We start from the raw sequence: 17786 nt of genomic DNA, 5'->3' as shown, positions 1-17786 counted from the left end.
ATCGTTTCGTAAAAATAAATCAGTAAACAAAAATTAAATAGGTTAAACGTGTATATCTGTACTATCTGTAAAAGCATATAGGAAGGATTACTTAAGGTAATTTGCCACTTCCCTTAAAACACCCTTAATGCATGATGTACAACCCTCTAAAGCACAATATTCATTTATGGGATTTTTACATATTTCCCCCTCCTAACCTGCCTTATTACGTATTTCCCCAAACCATAAAATCAATTACATATTTCCCCTTCCTAACTCATATATATTACATATTTCCCCTTTTCATTTAAATGACTCTTAATTATGACTATTTTACCCTTAATGAACTATTAAATAAATATTTACATATTTACCCAGATTATGTAGTATCACCCCAATTCTTCTAATTGTTACTCTTGTCAAACAATACACACAAAACCATAATACTCATAATAAAAACATAAATTCCCTTCATAATAGATTCCATTCAAAAAACATTATAAATTCATCTTGTACATAAGAATTGAAGAATCTCTACTACAAAATGGCATTCTGTACATAAGATTAAACAAAAAATTATTAACATTATAAAGTCACCTTGTACATAAAAAATGAAGAATTTCTACTAGAAAATGGGATTCTGACCAATTCAATAACTACTTACACACCAACTACTTGAATCTATTTATCTTCATATTATATCTTTCCAGCAACACCCACAAACACATTCAGGAAGATAGATCAAGGGTACAAGCATTTCAGTCACTTGCACAATCTAGTCATGCACCAAACACCAGAAGGCACCGAAGTCTCGTGCCCCGGTTGCCATTCTTCTGGCACTAGAACCGTATACATATGATGGCAGTGTAACTTCTTCCTGAATGGTTAATGCTACCGAGCCACTCGGTCCCTGAAACACCCGTCACACCCTCCTCATTCCCTTACTTTGGTTCCTTACCCCACCTACACCTCTAATTCCTTTTACTGCAATTCCTGTCGAATCAAGGGAACGACTTCTCCTATTCCAGCGCTGACTGCGAATTCGACCTTCATGTCCAATGCGCGTATTCCATTTCCAGAGCTACAGGTTGGAACGGAGTGCACAATTCTAACATGGCTAACAATGCCCCCTTTGTTTTTGTTCCTGATAGTCATTCAATTCCATTCACCCATGCCCACAATATTCATTCTAATCTTAGTGATCATACTTATGCTATTTCCATTCCACCTGGCTACTACCCAAATTCAGTCCCTACTACCCAAAATCCATCCATTTCACATGTGCAGTACCATTCTACTCCTCATAATCATACTTATGTTAATTCCATTTCGCCTGGCCGCCAGAATTCAATTCCGACCGCCCCAAATCCATCAATTTTTACTCCCACAAGTTCAATAATCCATTTCAGCCACCCCCACAATTTATCTACAGTATATTTAAATAAAGAAGACGAACAAGCAGATGTAGATTATACGAATGACGAAGACGAACAAGCACATGTGATAGCAGTGATGTGCGATTGTGAATGAAGATGAACAAGTTCGATTAACATACCTAATAAAGCAACGATGTTCGTCCGGGGGTTGCGTAGGAAGAAGAAACGTCCGTTGGTGTGTAAGGTTTGGGCGTGCTGATTACATGAACATAAGTACGCAGATAGTTATTTTGAGGGCAATTGGGTAATTTCTCAAAAAAGGAGAAATATGTAATTGATTTTATGGTTTGGGAAAATACGTAATAAGACAGGTTAGGAGGGAGAAATATGTAAAAATCCCTTCATTTATCTTCCCATTAGAGCATTCACATCCAATCCATCAAATTATACATACATTCCACTAAAAAACAACTCCTATATCAATATATTTCCACTAAAAACAAATACTTTTTCTCTCTCCTTTCAATTAAATAATATTATCATTACATTTTTCTCTCACTTCCACTCACAACCACTTTCAAAATATATTAAAAAATTATAACGGGTGAACAGTGTCCCCCCAAATATACAGATGAACAGTAACATTTTCTCTCTCCTCTACTCACAACCACCTTTTATACCCTTTATAATATAAAAACCCCTCCTCACATAATTTGATGGTTAGGATGTGAATGCTCTTATACCCTTGAAAAACCTAAATTTCATTTCAAATTTCAAATTGAGAGCCTTTCTTTTTCATTTTCGTTCTCTCTCTCCCTCAAATCCAAATTCAAATGAAATTTTCGTTCTCTCTCTCCATCTCTCCAGGCGATTTTGTAGATCTAGGGTTTCTGGCATCTTCAAGGTGGGTTTATGGCATCTTCAGTTGGGTTTCATGCTTTGATTTTAAAAAATCTGGTCACTGATAGTCTCTTTTGTGCGCTCGGGGGGCAAAAGCGATACCAGAATGCAGTTCTCCAAAAGACGATTGAAAATGGTTAGAATTCCGGCGGTGAAAGCTAAAACGAATACTTTTTCAACTTTTCGAGTTAATAATAATCGTCTAATTCGAAGAAAGCTTGTGATCATGCAACAGTGATGACGGTAACAACTGTTCTTAGTTTCCGATTTTTTCCATTAATATTATTTAATTCACAAATGTCAAACGGAATCATCACACCTCTCTATTTTTTGACATTTTTCGTGCCATTTTCAATCAGCTTCCTCTTGTAATTTCAGGATTTTGTTGCTTCAAATTGAAGATGTTCGACTTCTAGGGTTTCACTGTAAGAAATTCTGATCTGATTTATAGAGTTTTGTGCAGTTTTACTGTTATTGTTGATGAAATTGCGAAATTTAGTGTCAGTTTTGTTTAAAATTATGTCTGGTTTGATGATTGGATGCCTTAATATTGTTCAATTTGCAAACAAGATTAGGGTTCTGAATGTTGGCATTGATTTAATCCCTAATATTATAACTATACTCGTAAGGGGTATAGCCAAGCCGATCCGAGCCTAGCCTGAGCAGCTGAGCTAGACTAGGCTCAAACTTGGCTGGTTTAAAGTTGCTTGGGCTCAATCTTTCGAGCTCAACTCATTTATTATTTATTAATTAGTTTACATACATTTTTAATTATTTTTTTTTACTAATTTAGCTATAATGTTTATATATAAGATAAAATATATTATTTACTTATTCTGATGTTGTGCATAGATCTGGTTGTTTTGCTGGTGTATGGACCATTTTGTTTTTTATGTGTGTTTCGAGAAGAAAACAAGATATGCCTAAAATGTGGGTTAAGTTGTAAAAATACAAGAATTTTCTGTCGGTATGTGCAGAGGGGACAGTAATATTCCATTTCCTTCAATTAATAATATTATTGATTTTTTCCCATTTGAATACTGGTATATATATTATTGTTAAACATGGTCAAATAAAAAAAATACTTTTTTTGTGTAGCAGTTATCATTTATAGGGCTGCAAACGAACCGAACGAACACCTTGTTCGTGTTCGTTTGTTATGGAAATGAACACTCACCGAACGAGATTCTATGTTCGTGTTCGTTCGTTAAGAAATGAACGTGTTCATGTTCATTTGTGTTAGTTTGCTAATTTCAAGTGATGAACACAAACAAATACAAACAAGTCTTCATAAAAAGAATATATAATACATTGATACTTACTAAATATTTAATTTGTCAGTATTTTAAAGTATTTAAATAAAATATAAAAATGAAAAGTATTAACAAACTACCGAACATAAACGAACACGTTACCAAACGTTCACGAACATAAATGAACGAACACGGCCTTTGTTCATGTTTGTTCATTTAACTAGACGAACGGAATTTTTTGTTCGTGTTCGTTCACTTATTAAACGAACGAACACAAACAAACTTCTAACCGAACGGTTCACGAACTGTTCTTTGAAGCCCTAATCATTTATACTAATAATAATGTGGTAGTTAGCGTATCGGTTTGTAATCAAGACATACATACTATAAACTATGTTGATGTGTTCTTAAGATTCAACTGATTTAATAATTTTTTTTTTGAAATTGCAGGAGCAACCTCTTTCCTGTTCACTGAATACCAATACGTTGGAGTAATTATGGTTATTTTCGCTGTTCTAATCTTCGTATTCCTCGGGTTCGTTCCGTTGAGGGATTCAGCACAAGTAGTAAAACATGCACATACAACGCCACCAAGATGTGCAAGCCCGCTCTAATGACAGCAGTGTTCAGCACTGTGTCATTCTTGCTTGGTGCCATCACCTCGGTTGTCTCCGGTTTTTTTGGAATGAAAATCGCCACATATGCAAATGCCAGAACCACCCTTGAGGCTATAAAGGGTGTCAGCAAGGCGCTTTTTGGTAGAGTTGGTAGCGGTATTTACACGAAAGCTGCTGATGTCGGCGCTGACCTTGTTGGCAAGGTTGAGAGGAACATCCCTGAAGATGACCCCAGAAATCCTGCGGTAAAAAAGCTTTTTCTTTTATCCCTCCCCCATATCTGTTTATGACACATGTATCGGAACAGTACAATGCTGTTCGGGCCTTTTATAAACATATATTAAAGGTGACAAGATGTGCATGTTGGGTAACTGGTCATCTTTTAATACGGGTCGAAACAGGCCAGTTTGGGTTGGTTTGACCCCGACATTTTTCATCCATTTTTAATTATTATTGTTTTTTTTCATAAAAGAGTGTGCATTAGTTATGATCACGGAAACATAGGTTTTACGGTAACTTGGTTTAAAAAAGCGCGAAGCGCTCCGAAGCGTTTTGGTTCCAAAAGCTTTAAGCGAAGCTTCAAGCGCGAAGCGAGAGCTTCACGTATACGAAGCGCTCCATATTATATATAATTATATATAATGTTAATTTTATATATATGTATAAAAAATAGCTATCCATATTATATGTATGTATTTTATAATGTTAATTTTGTACTTTTATGCATAAATTAAAAAGTTTAAGGACCAAATGTAAACTATTGAAGATAGAGAGGGTTAAATGTTTAAATAGACAAACTATCTTTACTTTTTAAGTAAAAAGTTAGAAGTTTTAGGGACTGAATGTAAACTAATGAAAGATAGAGGGGTTAAATGTTTAAAAACCTTAACTTATAAAAACCCTAAAAACCTAAAAGACATATACGCAGCCGTCAGCATCTCTCTTCTTCTTCTTCTTCCCCCTTCTTCCTGGTTTCCGGCTGAAAGCAACTCCGTCGCCGGATTTCACATAGGAAGTCGCTATATCGTCGATATAAGGTCGATATGTACCTTGTAAAGAACTAAAGACTGTTGGGCTTAAAAAATGGCCCAAATCTCTTCTTCTTCTTCCCCCTTCTTCCTGGTTTCCGGCTGAAAGCAACTCCGTCGCCGGAATTTGTCGCCGGATTTCACATAGGAAGTCGCTATATCGTCGATATAAGGTCGATATGTACCTTGTAAAGAACTAAAGACTGTTGGGCTTAAAAAATGGCCCAAATGGTGATCTGATTGGCTGGAGCGTCGCTTCACAACTTCATCGCTTCGCCGCTTAAAGCTCGCTTCACTTCGCTTCACGTGATGTAACGCTTCAGAGCCAAAAAAGCGTTTTTTCCATCGCTTCATCGCTTCAAGCTCGCTTTTTTAAACACAGTACGGTAATAAACTTAATCTTTGAATAAAACGATTTCCTAGGTATGAATTAAAAAAAATGAGTAAAGTACACGGATGGTCCTTGTGTTTACCATCCGTGTACTTTACTCAAAATTGATATTGGTGGACTTTCAACATGTTTGGCAAACATATACTGTTCCACTTTTAGCTAAATTTTTCTGGCCCGTAAATACAACCCGAATCAGCCCGTTCGTAAGTATATGGGTCAAAATTGCCTCCTTTACAGCAGGGGCGATGCTTTGAAGGGGCCGGGAGGGGCGCCTGACCCCCCGAACTTTTCGGCCAGTAGTGTTATATATGTATTTTTCGTATATAAATTTTTGGGTATACATGTTTTCGACCCCCCGGTTCTATAGAATTTTTTGGGTATATACGTTTTCGACCCCCCGGTTCTATAGAATTTTTTGGGTATATACGTTTTCGACCCCCCCCCTAAAAAATTTCAAGCTTCGCCATTGCTTTACAGTATATATGCAATCTAAAAAGAAAAGCTTCTCTATCGTTATGTTTATATTCATAAAAATGCAGGTAACCAGGAGTAAATAGTAGTTCATTAATGAGAAGTCGATTATTCCAGAAACATTCGATTTCACTGAAGAAACATTCCAAAGTATCTATATCGTGTTCGTTAAATGAGAGTACAACAAAAGTGATTTATAGTGTAGCGCCTGCAATGGGTCATAACAAGGTAATCAACTTATGTCCTTTCTACAATGGGTCATAACAAAGTTTCTACTAGCATTCACAAACGATAAAAGTATCTATTTTTCATTTTAAAATAGAATTCTTAATAGGAACTCTTTTTGTTTTGTATAGAAAGTGTGTATTGGAGAACGTTGGTGAAGTCTTGCATGATATTGGTAACAGGAGGCACATCCAGAATGCAGTTTACGGGTTCCTGCAATTGTGACTGCTCTCGAGAAGGTGGAGCTCACACCGAAGGTAGTTTCCAAGAATCATTTTTTTACACTTCATTTAATTTCTATATAACTGGCTTCTATTATGCATGATAGAATGAAATTTCGTTATAATGATATGCAATTTTTTATGCTTGCAGTTTCGAGGATCTGAGATCATTCAACTTCAAGATTTTAGAACTGCTACTGTCGAAGATATTGCAAGTGTGCATTCCAGATCTTATGTTTTTGGCCTTGAGAAGGTAACAGATGTTCATTAGACGTAGCAATTTCGACATGTTTACTTAAAATCGGGTCGGTTTTTGCTTTATTTAGACGTGCATTCTATATCTATAGGCAATGGAGCAGGCTTCAGACCAAGGCTTTATACATATTAGTCGAGTTTTAATATTGTTGATTTCTTTTGCATGTTTTGGTTATTTTATTTTTATGGGGCTCAATAAGACCTGTAATTTAATTTCTAATTGTAACTAGTACCCTTAAAACTTCAAAAGAACTGTTGTAGACTAAGTAGAATTCCTTTTTCTTTGATTTCCTTGATCATCCAACCTCATTCATATCCTGTTGATGTCAAAAAAATTGATTGTTATCAAGGTTTTAGGGCATGATTTTGTTTATTACTCGGTCGATGCTTCTTGAGTGGTGTTAATATGTGGGTAGGGATGAGCACGGTACCCGTTCGGTACCGGCTATGTTGTCAAAAGCGCAAAAAGCGCGCGCCTAGGCGCCCGGGCGCTGCGAGGCGCACCAATAGCGCCTGGTGGCAGCCTAGGCGCAAAAATGGGTTTTTTTGAAAAAAACGGCAAAAAAGGCGCACAAAAACGGCCTGAGGCGCGCACTTTTTTTCTACTTTCCACAGGTGCGGGCACGCACGAGTTCAACCAAATTCCAGCTCAGAAACTCATTTTTGCACACCCCCCCTGCGCGCGGGTAGGACTTGTGGTAAAACATGTCATAAAGCTACAATAGAGTAGTAAAGACTTTACCTTATAAACAACCACTCACTTTGTCCCCACTCCGATGTGGGACAAAGTATTTACCACCTTTTAAGACTTTTATTCACACACCCAAAACTTACAGCATATAAGTCCTAAACTTTTGCTACTAACTATTAGCTCCATGATCTTAAATGGCATGTATAATAGTTTCTTTAATTATATATGTGGAATCTTATTTATTTTCAAAGCATAACATATTTTTTTATATTTTTTTCTCTATGTGCGCTTTTCTTAAAAAAAGCCCACTCTTTTTTGCGCCTTGCGCCTAGGCTCCGGGCGAGGCCGATGCGCCTCGCCTGCGCCTTGCGTCTTTGACAACATAGGGTACCGGTACTGAAAAACGGGAAAAGTGAGTACCGGTACCGAAGTCCGAATATACCGGTTCAGTACCGGTACGGTACCGAAAAACGGAGAAAGTGGGTACCGGTACCAGTACCGAATATACCCGGTACGGTTCGGTACCGGTTCGAAATGCTCATCCCTATATGTGGGTATGTGCTTCTTTGGCTCAATTGCTAAACAATACAGACATTCATTTTCTCATGTCCGTAGTGAACTCGTTAATCTGTGTGTATTTTTAATTTTTTTGGTTGTTTGGTGTTCTTAATTTGGTTTCATTTGAAAGTAAGGTTAGGAATGTTAAGATGTAGAGTAAATCTGTAATTTTGAAACTTATTAATCCAGCTCTTGCTTCTTGCTTTTAAGGTACGGATGCGTTTTTCATTGATGAAGAAATTTGGCGGTGTTTTCATGGTAGAAGGAATAGAAGGTGAAATCGAAAATGAAAGCAGCGATGGTTGGTAAGTTCGTGCGTAAGCACTCAAATCGATTGTTATATTTAGTTGAATTTTGCATCATGTATAATGTGTTTTGCGTCTTGCTTGTGTGTTTTAGTAGACTCTTATGATCAATATACATAAACTAATAATGGGTTTTCCGTTGTCCATAGTAGCTTTACTTATATTGTTGACGAATGTCCCTCTTTTAACCACTTTCAAAGACGCAGATCATTACTGTCTTTATTACCTAGGTATGAAAAAATCGAACAGTATTGTCGGCTTGAATGTCTCGGTATCAAGTTTTTTCAATCATCTATCACCGCCACACGAGGCGAAGAAGACAGTTTGTTCTTCAAGATGAAGTAGATTACCCGTGATAGAAAGTGAGCGCAATGAGGAAATTGTTTAGAAAACGTTGAAGCCTAGGCGAATAAACTTCTTACATGCCGAAGAACATAAGTGAAGATCGACCAATGCCTGTTTTTCCTTTAAAGAGCAATCGATCAATGTCTGTTTTTCCTTTAATTTCATAAGCGATGTCGTTGAGTTGCGGTTTATAGAAAACTGAACTTAGAATTGTTAAAATTGATTCTTCTTGCCTACACACAACTTGCTCCACTGAATGCCTCAAAATGTTGTGCCGTTGGTATTTAATGCCAACATATGAAACTGATGGATTTGTTGCATACATCAGTTGTTTTGTTGATAAGTGCTCAATTACATATGATAGCACATCCGTGTTTTCTTTAGATAAAATTAAGCTTTAAAGTGCTTCCCGGCCACGAATTGCCAGTGAAGTTACCATACGGTCCTTGAACTTTTGTTGTCACACGTTTTGCTTTTGCATATGTGGGAGCCCCGTCGCAACACGAGGGGAGCCCCGCCGCAACACGTGGGTGAGTCAATCCCACAAGTGATTAAAACCAGTAGCATAATGGAGTCAATCCCACAAGTGATTAAAACCAGTAGCATCTAAAGCGGTTGGCTTGAATGATTCGGCTAGCTTGAACGAATTCATAATAATCAACTTGAAACACATGAATTCATACGAATAACCAAACTACCAGAAACGAGTACTGCAATTAAAATTGGTGTCCCCGCCGCATCACGCGGGTAAATGGCTAGTATTATATAAAGTATAAGAAGCTAACCAGGAAAAAAATTAAACTTTTATAGTTTTGACCAAGTCACTATTCACGTTACTTGTAAATATTGACTGGGTTTTTGTATATATAGTAACTAGGTTATCTACCCGTGTGATACACGAGTTGGACAATTTATTTGTGATAATGAATAAAAATTAACAAATGATTTACACAAATCATTTGTGGTATAAGTTTTAAATAATTAATTTAAAATTGCTTATACATGGTTGAATTATTCTCAAATTAGAATGTAAATTTATGAAATAAAGTTTCTCATTTTTGTAACTTTCAAAGTAATAATGTTAAATCGTATTTATCTTTATAAGAAGTTAATGTTAATATTTTGTTAATATTCTATCAAACGTTAAAGGTGTAATTTAAATAAGTTAATTTTAATATTTTGTAAATATTCTATTAAAACATTAAAGGTGTAAGCTATTGGTTGAAAATCTAAGTTGTTAGCATAAAGATTAGCTACTTGTGTGATGCACTGATTGAACAAAATACATATCAAAAGGTGTAGAATATATATATATATATATATATATATAGGGGACCGCTAAAATGAGAACCACCCCCAGTTGTAAGAACCGCGAGAACCACTCTCCACCAATCATATTCAGCCAACAAAGAGGGTATATTGGTCATTTACTCTAAATGTCAAATCCTACCATCTCTCTCTTCATTTAATTTGATCAGATTATCTCTCCTCTCTCTATTTTAAATCCTTCATTCCTCTCTCATATTATACCTGTCTTCTCTCTCTCAAACTTGAAATGCATATCTCATCTTTCTTTTTTCTCTAGAAATTTTCATCTCCATCACCGGAGATACCCTCTGGTCTCCTCCGCCACCGTCAACGGATATCACTATCCGGACCACCGTCTCCTCTGCCACGGTCACCGTGTCCTCCGTCGCCGTTCACCACCATTCAACGGGGACAAACCCCTAGACCCCTGGACGCCGCCCCGCGCCGCCGCCGCACAGGTAGTTTCTGTGTGTGTTTTTTCTTGATTTCAATGTCCAGTTCTTCTGGTTGTTCTTCATCTGAGAGATTAATGGCGATGATGATGTGGAAACCCACACATGAGCCTTATTCTTTAGTTTGAAATCGGAAATTATTGGTTGTGGATGAAGGCGGTGGCGGTGGATGAAGGCGGTGGCGGTGGATGAAGGCGGTGGCGGTGGATGAAGACGGTGGCGGTGGATGAATGAAGACCGGCGACGCAGGTCCGGCTCCTCTCGATCTCATGTCCGACCGACACAGGTCCGGCGACGGGGGTTTCTTTTGGCTAAGCCGGTGATGCCAATGGTTTTTTTGGTATGTGTTCTTGATTTTTCTGGGGTTGATTTTTGGGTGTTCTTGAATCTGGGTTTGATTTTTGGGTGTTCTTGAATCTGATGGGTGTTCTTGATTTTTCTGGGTTTTTTTTGAATCTGATGGGTGTTCTTGAATCTGATGGGTGTTCTTGGGGGTTTGACTTTCTGGGTTTGATTCTGTTGAATCTGGGCTTGAATGTTTGTTCATGTTGAATCTGGGTTTGAATGATGTTATTGTGACCTTTTTTGGTCCTGTTGAATCTGCGTTTGAATGATATTCTGTTTTTTGAATGATGTTCATGCTGAATCTGGATTTGAATCTGGGTTTGAATGTTGTTCATGTTGATCTGTGGGTTTTGATTTGTGATATTTAAATCTGTGGGTTTTGATACGATCGACGGAGTGGCGATGATGCAAAAAAAAAAAAAAACCGTAGATTTTGATGACGATGGCGCGGCAAGGACGGCGGAGGGTAGGGTTTTTGATCCTGCAACTCCACTTTTGCAGCCTCTTGATTATCGAATAATCTGAGCCAAACCCCGTTTTTTTTTTCGAGATACCCTTTGTTTTTTATGTTTGTTGAGTTTTTATATTTTTTTTAGGCGTCGATGATGATAACAATATATCTGAGACACCTCCCGAGTTTACTTTTTACGTAAAACGTAAATCGTAAAAAGTCTTTACGTTTTACGTAAAACGTTTTACGTTTTACGTTTTACGTAAAAAGTAAAAAGTTCTACGTAAAACGTAAATTTTTTTTTACTAAAACGAAAAAAACGTTAACGTAAAAACGTTAACGTAAAAAACCGTTAACGTCACCGTTAACGTAAAAAAACCGTTAACGTAAAATAACCCGTAAAAACTTTTTTGACGTAAAACGTAAAAACGTGAAGCGTAAAAAGTTTTACGTAAAACGTTTTACGTAAGTCGTAAAAAGTCTTACGTAAAACGTAAAACGTAAAACGTTTAACGTAAAACGTTTTACGTTTTACGTAAAACGTAAAAAGTAAAAAGTTCTACGTAAAACGTAATTTTTTTTTTTACTAAAACGAAAAAAACGTTAACGTAAAAACGTTAACGTAAAAAACCGTTAACGTAAAAACCGTTAACGTAAAAAAAACCGTTAACGTAAAAAAACCGTTAACGTAAAAAACATGTAACGTAAAAAAACGTAAAACGTTTTACGTTTTACGTTTTACGTAAAACGTTTTACGTTTTACGTAAAACGTAAAAAGTAAAAAGTTCTACGTAAAACGTAAATTTTTTTTTATTAAAACGAAAAAAACGTTAACGTAAAAACGTTAACGTAAAAGACCGTTAACGTAAAAACCGTTAACGTAAAAAAACCGATAACGTAAAAAAACCGTTAACGTAAAAAACCTGAATTTAAAAATGTTAACGTAAAAAACGTTAACGTAAAAACCCGGTGCGTAAAATGTAAATAACGTTAACGTAAATTACCGGTGCGTAAAACGTAAGGGGTTTTACGTAAAATGTAAAAAGGTTTTTCGCAAAAACGTAAAAAGTTTTAAGCAAAAACGTTAAAACGGGACGCCAAAAACCGGCGCGCAAAAAAATTCGGGTTGTTAAAAAAATCTTAATTTAAAGAAAGATTTTAATAAAAAAATTCTTTTAAAAAAAATTATTATACAAATCTGAATTTAAATTATTGTTTTAACATAAAATTCTGTTTTTTTAATATAAAGTAATTAATGAATAAGACAAAAAGGCAATTAAATATAATATATATATAAAGACAAAATAGTGTAATTTTACTATACTACCCTTTTGGATTATAATATTAAAGACATAATAAGACAAAATCTATTTAATATTAATTTTAGTTACTTTAAATCTCATCCATCCATCTCATTGATCTAAAGGCTAGAAAGTGGTTCTTTCAGTTCTTACAACTGGAGGTGGTTCTCATTTTAGCGGTCCCCTATATATATATATATATATATATATATATATATATGGAATGTTCATTTGAGAAGAAAAATTAATTGAGAAGAAAAAGAACAAAGGGTAATTTTGTAAAACATTAAATAGTTTTTCACTTATCTCATTTATTATTATTTTTGACTAATTAATTAGTCATAAAGACTATTATCCTCCACACTAACTTTTTTTGCCTACACACATCAAAAAGTTGTCATACATATTTCAAAATTCATCCTACACGTTGAAATTTATCTTACACAACTCGTAATTTATCATACACTTTAAATTATTTTATTTTATTTTTTTTAAAAAAAATATATATTTTGAAGATAAGTTACAAAAAATTTAATGTATTAGCTATTAAAGAGGAAGACTACAAATTAATGACCTATGTAGATTTACCAATGTACCCTTATAGTAACATTAAATACTTATATTAAATGAAGTAAAATAAAGCATTCTTATTGGTTGAAATTTGTTCTTTTTTCTTCTTACAAAAAATTTCTTCTCAATTGAACTCTCCACTATATATAAATATATATATATATATATATATATATATATTGTAAATGCATCCCGATGTAGACATTTATGTAACAAAACAACATAAATGAGTTAATACAAAAATATGTATGTCGGTAAGATAAGAGTTCATGAATAATAATGAGTATGGGAATTTATGTACAAGCTTACTTATTGTAACTCAAATCAAGAGATTTGATTGGGATCTTTTTGACACATCATTACGTAATATTATGTTAATAAAAAACAAAAGTATAATAAAAATGAGTGAAATGAACATCCACAATGAAACATATAGGTGTGCGTGGACAGTTTGGCTCCATTTACTAATCTGGTGTGTATGGACAGTTCAAACCTTGGGTGTTTCAAGTAAAATACCTGCACATTTGAACTCAAATTAGGTACATCTACATGGCTAGAAAGACAAAAAATATTTGTATAACACTTTTAACGGCTAGAAGTTTTAACATCATTTTACCCATTTTCAATTAGGTATCTTTACAGACCATGCAGTGAACATCAACATTATAATAAAAAGAGTTAATTACTGTTTTCGTCCCTAAGGTTTGTCAAAAATAACGGTTTCAGTCCATTAGTTTAAAAATTGCGATTTCAGTCCATTAGTTTCATTTTCGTAACCATTTCAGTCCACTTTTCAAACGGCGTTTGTTTTATGCAGTTCATGGAAGCATGTGCTTGTCACGTGATGGGCAATTTGGTCATTTCCATTCCAATTCTCACAAACCCAGTTGTATTAAACACCACCTACCCCTTATTCATCCAAACCCTGACCCCCAATTCATCTCTAAATTGCCCATCACGTGACAAGCACGTGCTTCCATTAACTGCCTAAAACAAACGCCGTTTGAAAAGTGGACTGAAATGGTTACGAAAATGAAACTAATGGACTGAAATCACAATTTTTAAACTAATGGACTGAAACCGTTATTTTTGACAAACCTCAGGAACGAAAACAGTAATTAACTCTAATAAAAACATATCCCACCGAACCAGGTTTAGTAAACTAAATACATAAACTCCATAAAATTTGAACACCATAACTAATTATATTCCATCCATCATGTTTATAATTTATTTTGATGTATATAGAGAACATTTTTTTTCTTTTTTCCTTTTTATTCAGAAGAGTAATAGGATGATAAAAAGTTATTTCCTTAAGAGTTAATTACTATTTTCGTCCATGTGGTTTGTCAAAAATCACTATTTCAGTCCATTAGTTTAAAAATTGCGATTTCAGTCCCTATGGTTTCACTTCCGTAACCATTTCAGTCCACCTCGTAACCATTTCAGTCCACCTCATAACCATTTCAGTCCACCTCATAACCATTTCAGTCCCTCTATTTAACAGAATAAATGGATTGAAATGGTTACGAAAGTGAAACCACAGGGACTGAAATGGTTAAGAAAGTGAAACCACAGGGACTGAAATCACAATTTTTAAACTAATGGACTGAAATAGTGATTTTTGACAAACCACAGGGACGAAAACAGTAATTAACTCTTTCCTTAATTATTAGTTATTTTTAAACCAACTATTCTCGTAACTTAAAGGGCGATAACTTTTCTGATACCTAAACTGTGATCCCATACATCCCAAGATTAAAAAACTTTGTAACCACTATATATCCCCTAGAGTCCTTGACAAACACGAGGCCCAATTTCTCTTCTTCCGGGCCTAAAACAAACCCCAAATAGGCCCATAAATAATCGCAAGGGCCCAAACAGGGAGCTGTTTCATCTTCTTTTCAAATTTCAAGCCGTTATCAATCATCACAATTCATTCGCTTGATTTCCTCCAGGGTTTCCGAAGGTTTCGATCAATGGCGACTATTAAGAAACCAGACCCACTTCACACTCTCTCAACACCCAAAAGTAAAACCAACAAAATAACACCCATTGAATGCTTAGATGATGATGACGACGACGGCACCCCTCTTAGACCCATCTTCTGTTTGAAGCGAAAATCCGCCATTAAAGAGTTTGATGATAAAGAAGATTGCTTTATTCTTGATTTCAATCCAGAAGAGGATGATCTGGATCTTTCAGGTATCGAAAAGGGTCGCCTGAACAATGTTCAAGATTCTCCGGATGTGTTTCTGGTTGCTGAAAAAGGGCAGGTGGTGTTTAAGTTTTAAACCCTGTTTTTGTTACGGTTTTTGGTTTTGAACTGGGATTTTTTTTTTTTTTTTTTTTTTTTTTTTTTTTTTTTTTTGTGTTTGTAGGTGGCTTGTAGAGATTATCCCCATTCGAGACATTTGTGTGTAAAGCATCCTTTTGAGAAGACATCACATGAAAGCTATTGTAAATTGGTAATACTTTTAATCTCTTTATGATTTAAAGTTATCAGTCTATAATGTGTCGTTTTCGGTCCATGGTTTTAAAATGCGCGCATTAGTAGTAGCGCATCACATCATCTGGTGATCTGCAGTTGAGGGTTTCATAACATGATGCGAATGTGTCGTTTTGGGGCCATGGTTTTAAATACGTGATGTGCGCGCGTTGCACATTGGCCTTGGGATCAAAATGCAATGGTGTGCCACACGCTTTATAAAACCGAGTTTGGGGCAAAATCATACTTCAATTATGGATTTCTTTGCTGATGATTAGTGAGTTATTTCAAGTTCTAGTGATTGAGGTTTACACCCTAATGTTGTTGACTGCAGTGCTACTGTTTTGTTTGTGATGTTGCTGCACCTTGCAAGTTATGGTCTGGGGTTTCTGGCCATTGTCATGCTATTGACAATGAAGGTTGGAAGGCTGCTAGGAAAAGTTTGAGAAGGAGCTGCAAATCATGAACAGACGTCTGCCTGCGTTCTTTCATACATATGCTTTTGTTTCCTCTTCATATTCTCTCAGTGACCCAACCTAATCTCATTGCCTCGGGTTTGGATTGCTTACTTGTGGGTGGTTTTGGGTAATAGTCTTTTGATTATATCTAGTATTTCTCGTCTTGGTGATCAACTTAACGAATGTTGATTAAGCAAGATTGTTGATGATGAGAACATGAACTTTATTCTTCCTCTCCTTCAAAAGTGTATAAAACCTTAATGAAAGCCTTTCATAAGAAATGTCAACGTGGAGTGACAATTGTTCTGCCCAACCGTTGCAACCTTTTTTTTGTGTGTTGAATTATTAGTTTGAATCCAATCCAATGATGAGGACTTTTGCTTTAACACAAGTGAGTGTGAGCTGTCTTATTGTTTAAAATGTTTTAGACTTACACAAGTGAAATATCCACTAATAATGAAACTTGTTAATATACATAGATCTGACTAAAACAAAAGCAATCTACATAAGAGATGTTAGTGTATACATACATGATCACACATTGTTAATAGATGTTTAGGGGTGCAAACGAGCCGAGCAGCTCGCGAGCTACTCGAGATCGGCTCGATAAAAAGCTCAAACGAGCCGAGTCTTATCGAGCTCGAGCTCGAGCTTGGAATTAGGATCGATTAGATATCGAGCCCGAGCTCGAGCCTTGTAAGTGTAGTTTGTTTAGGCTCGTCGAGCTTTATCGAGCTTAGCATATATTAAGGTATAAATTATGTATTACTTTTTGAATGATCTAGATGTTTTTTTAATTGAGTTCTCAAACTGTCAAACCAAGCTCAAGTCGAGCCTTGGCTCAATAATAGCCAAAAACGAGCTCTCGAGTCGAGCTTTAGCTTGTTTTAACTCGCGCCATAGATACTTAGATCGAGCTTTCGAGCCGAACTCGAGCTTTAAATTTTACTAACGAGCCGAGGTCGAGCCCAAAATCCAAGGCTCGAATCGAGCCGAGCTCGAGCTCGAGCTTCAGGAAGTTGTAACAAGCCTAGCTCAATTAAGGTAAGGCTCGGGCTCGGCTCGGCTCACCCTATAGATACATGATCCACAGAATTATGCAACATAAGCTTCGTGATAGATGATTCAAGCAATGGGATGGTGGTCTATTGGCAAAGACAAAACCTTTAAACACTTTGAGTGGAGGAGGTCTTGGGTTCAAGTCCTACAGACGACATGAATAAAAGAAATTTGCGGTTCAAAAAAAAGCTCCGTGATAGATAGGTTTGTTAGACCGTTGAATGTTTAACAAGTCAAACATCAAATGCTCGTTAACGATGACACGTCTATTAGTATAAAAGACATCAACTTAATGATATATAATTCATGTATCAGATGAGCTTAAATATCCCTAAGACTGAACATATTTTTGTAAAGCTCACAAAAAGTGTCTTAAATAAGCCAAAGTTTTATAAACGAACTCAAGGTTTATAAAAATTGTGGTTTACGAAGATTTGACGTCGAAAATGCAACAAAGTTTAGAAAAATCAAATGAGATTTTATAAAACAAATCACGTATAAGATAATATATTTTATAACATGGTAGCATGAAACCAAAATTGCTGGAAGCATTTTCAGCAAGAAGATAACTTTCAGCACGGAAAAGTCTTGAAATACATTTCGACATAAGTTTACCATTTTGTTTGATAGATGGCATTCATTATATTATATTTCACTATAAAATGAACCGCATAGTGTTTAAAAATATCCTTTAAAAGCAGCGGCAATTTTTTATATTTTCAAGATCAATATTTTTTTT

The 17786-nt window shown here is 35.6% G+C and overlaps 2 protein-coding genes across 6 annotated transcripts; both read left to right on the top strand.

The window, feature by feature from the left end:
• Positions 1 to 1544: 1544 nt before the first annotated feature.
• On the top strand, positions 1545 to 8853 carry LOC110936806 (histone deacetylase 14-like). Of its 5 annotated transcripts, XR_004891308.1 has the most exons (8): positions 1545 to 1628; positions 2223 to 2498; positions 2634 to 2680; positions 3959 to 4370; positions 6084 to 6243; positions 6372 to 6497; positions 6613 to 6714; positions 8176 to 8416. XR_004891308.1 is itself a non-coding variant. In XM_022179212.2 (6 exons), exons 2-6 carry the CDS (start codon positions 6112 to 6114, stop codon positions 8613 to 8615), a joined length of 519 nt encoding a protein of 172 aa, XP_022034904.1. In that variant the 5' UTR covers positions 4911 to 5534; positions 6084 to 6111; the 3' UTR covers positions 8616 to 8853. The 5 variants fall into 5 exon arrangements, 3 of the variants coding, with proteins under 3 accessions (XP_035844901.1, XP_022034904.1, XP_022034903.1); XR_002590291.2 differs by lacking the exon at positions 1545 to 1628 and having other exon boundaries at positions 2126 to 2498; positions 8176 to 8418; XM_022179212.2 differs by lacking the exons at positions 1545 to 1628; positions 2223 to 2498; positions 2634 to 2680; positions 3959 to 4370 and adding exons at positions 4911 to 5534; positions 8501 to 8853 and having other exon boundaries at positions 6423 to 6497; positions 8176 to 8270.
• A 6096-nt stretch (positions 8854 to 14949) lies between these two features.
• Positions 14950 to 16302, top strand: LOC110936805. Its single transcript, XM_022179209.2, has 3 exons — positions 14950 to 15318; positions 15424 to 15510; positions 15865 to 16302. The coding sequence occupies exons 1-3, from the start codon at positions 15022 to 15024 to the stop codon at positions 15994 to 15996; spliced, it is 516 nt and encodes a 171-aa protein (XP_022034901.1). The 5' UTR covers positions 14950 to 15021; the 3' UTR covers positions 15997 to 16302.
• The last annotated feature ends 1484 nt before the right edge of the window (positions 16303 to 17786 follow it).

Source organism: Helianthus annuus, chromosome 4 (genome assembly GCF_002127325.2).
Source record: "Helianthus annuus cultivar XRQ/B chromosome 4, HanXRQr2.0-SUNRISE, whole genome shotgun sequence".
NCBI classification, from domain to species: Eukaryota; Viridiplantae; Streptophyta; class Magnoliopsida; order Asterales; family Asteraceae; genus Helianthus; species Helianthus annuus.
Note: the sequence above shows the minus strand (reverse complement) of the source record. Positions and strands in the feature narration are given on the sequence as shown.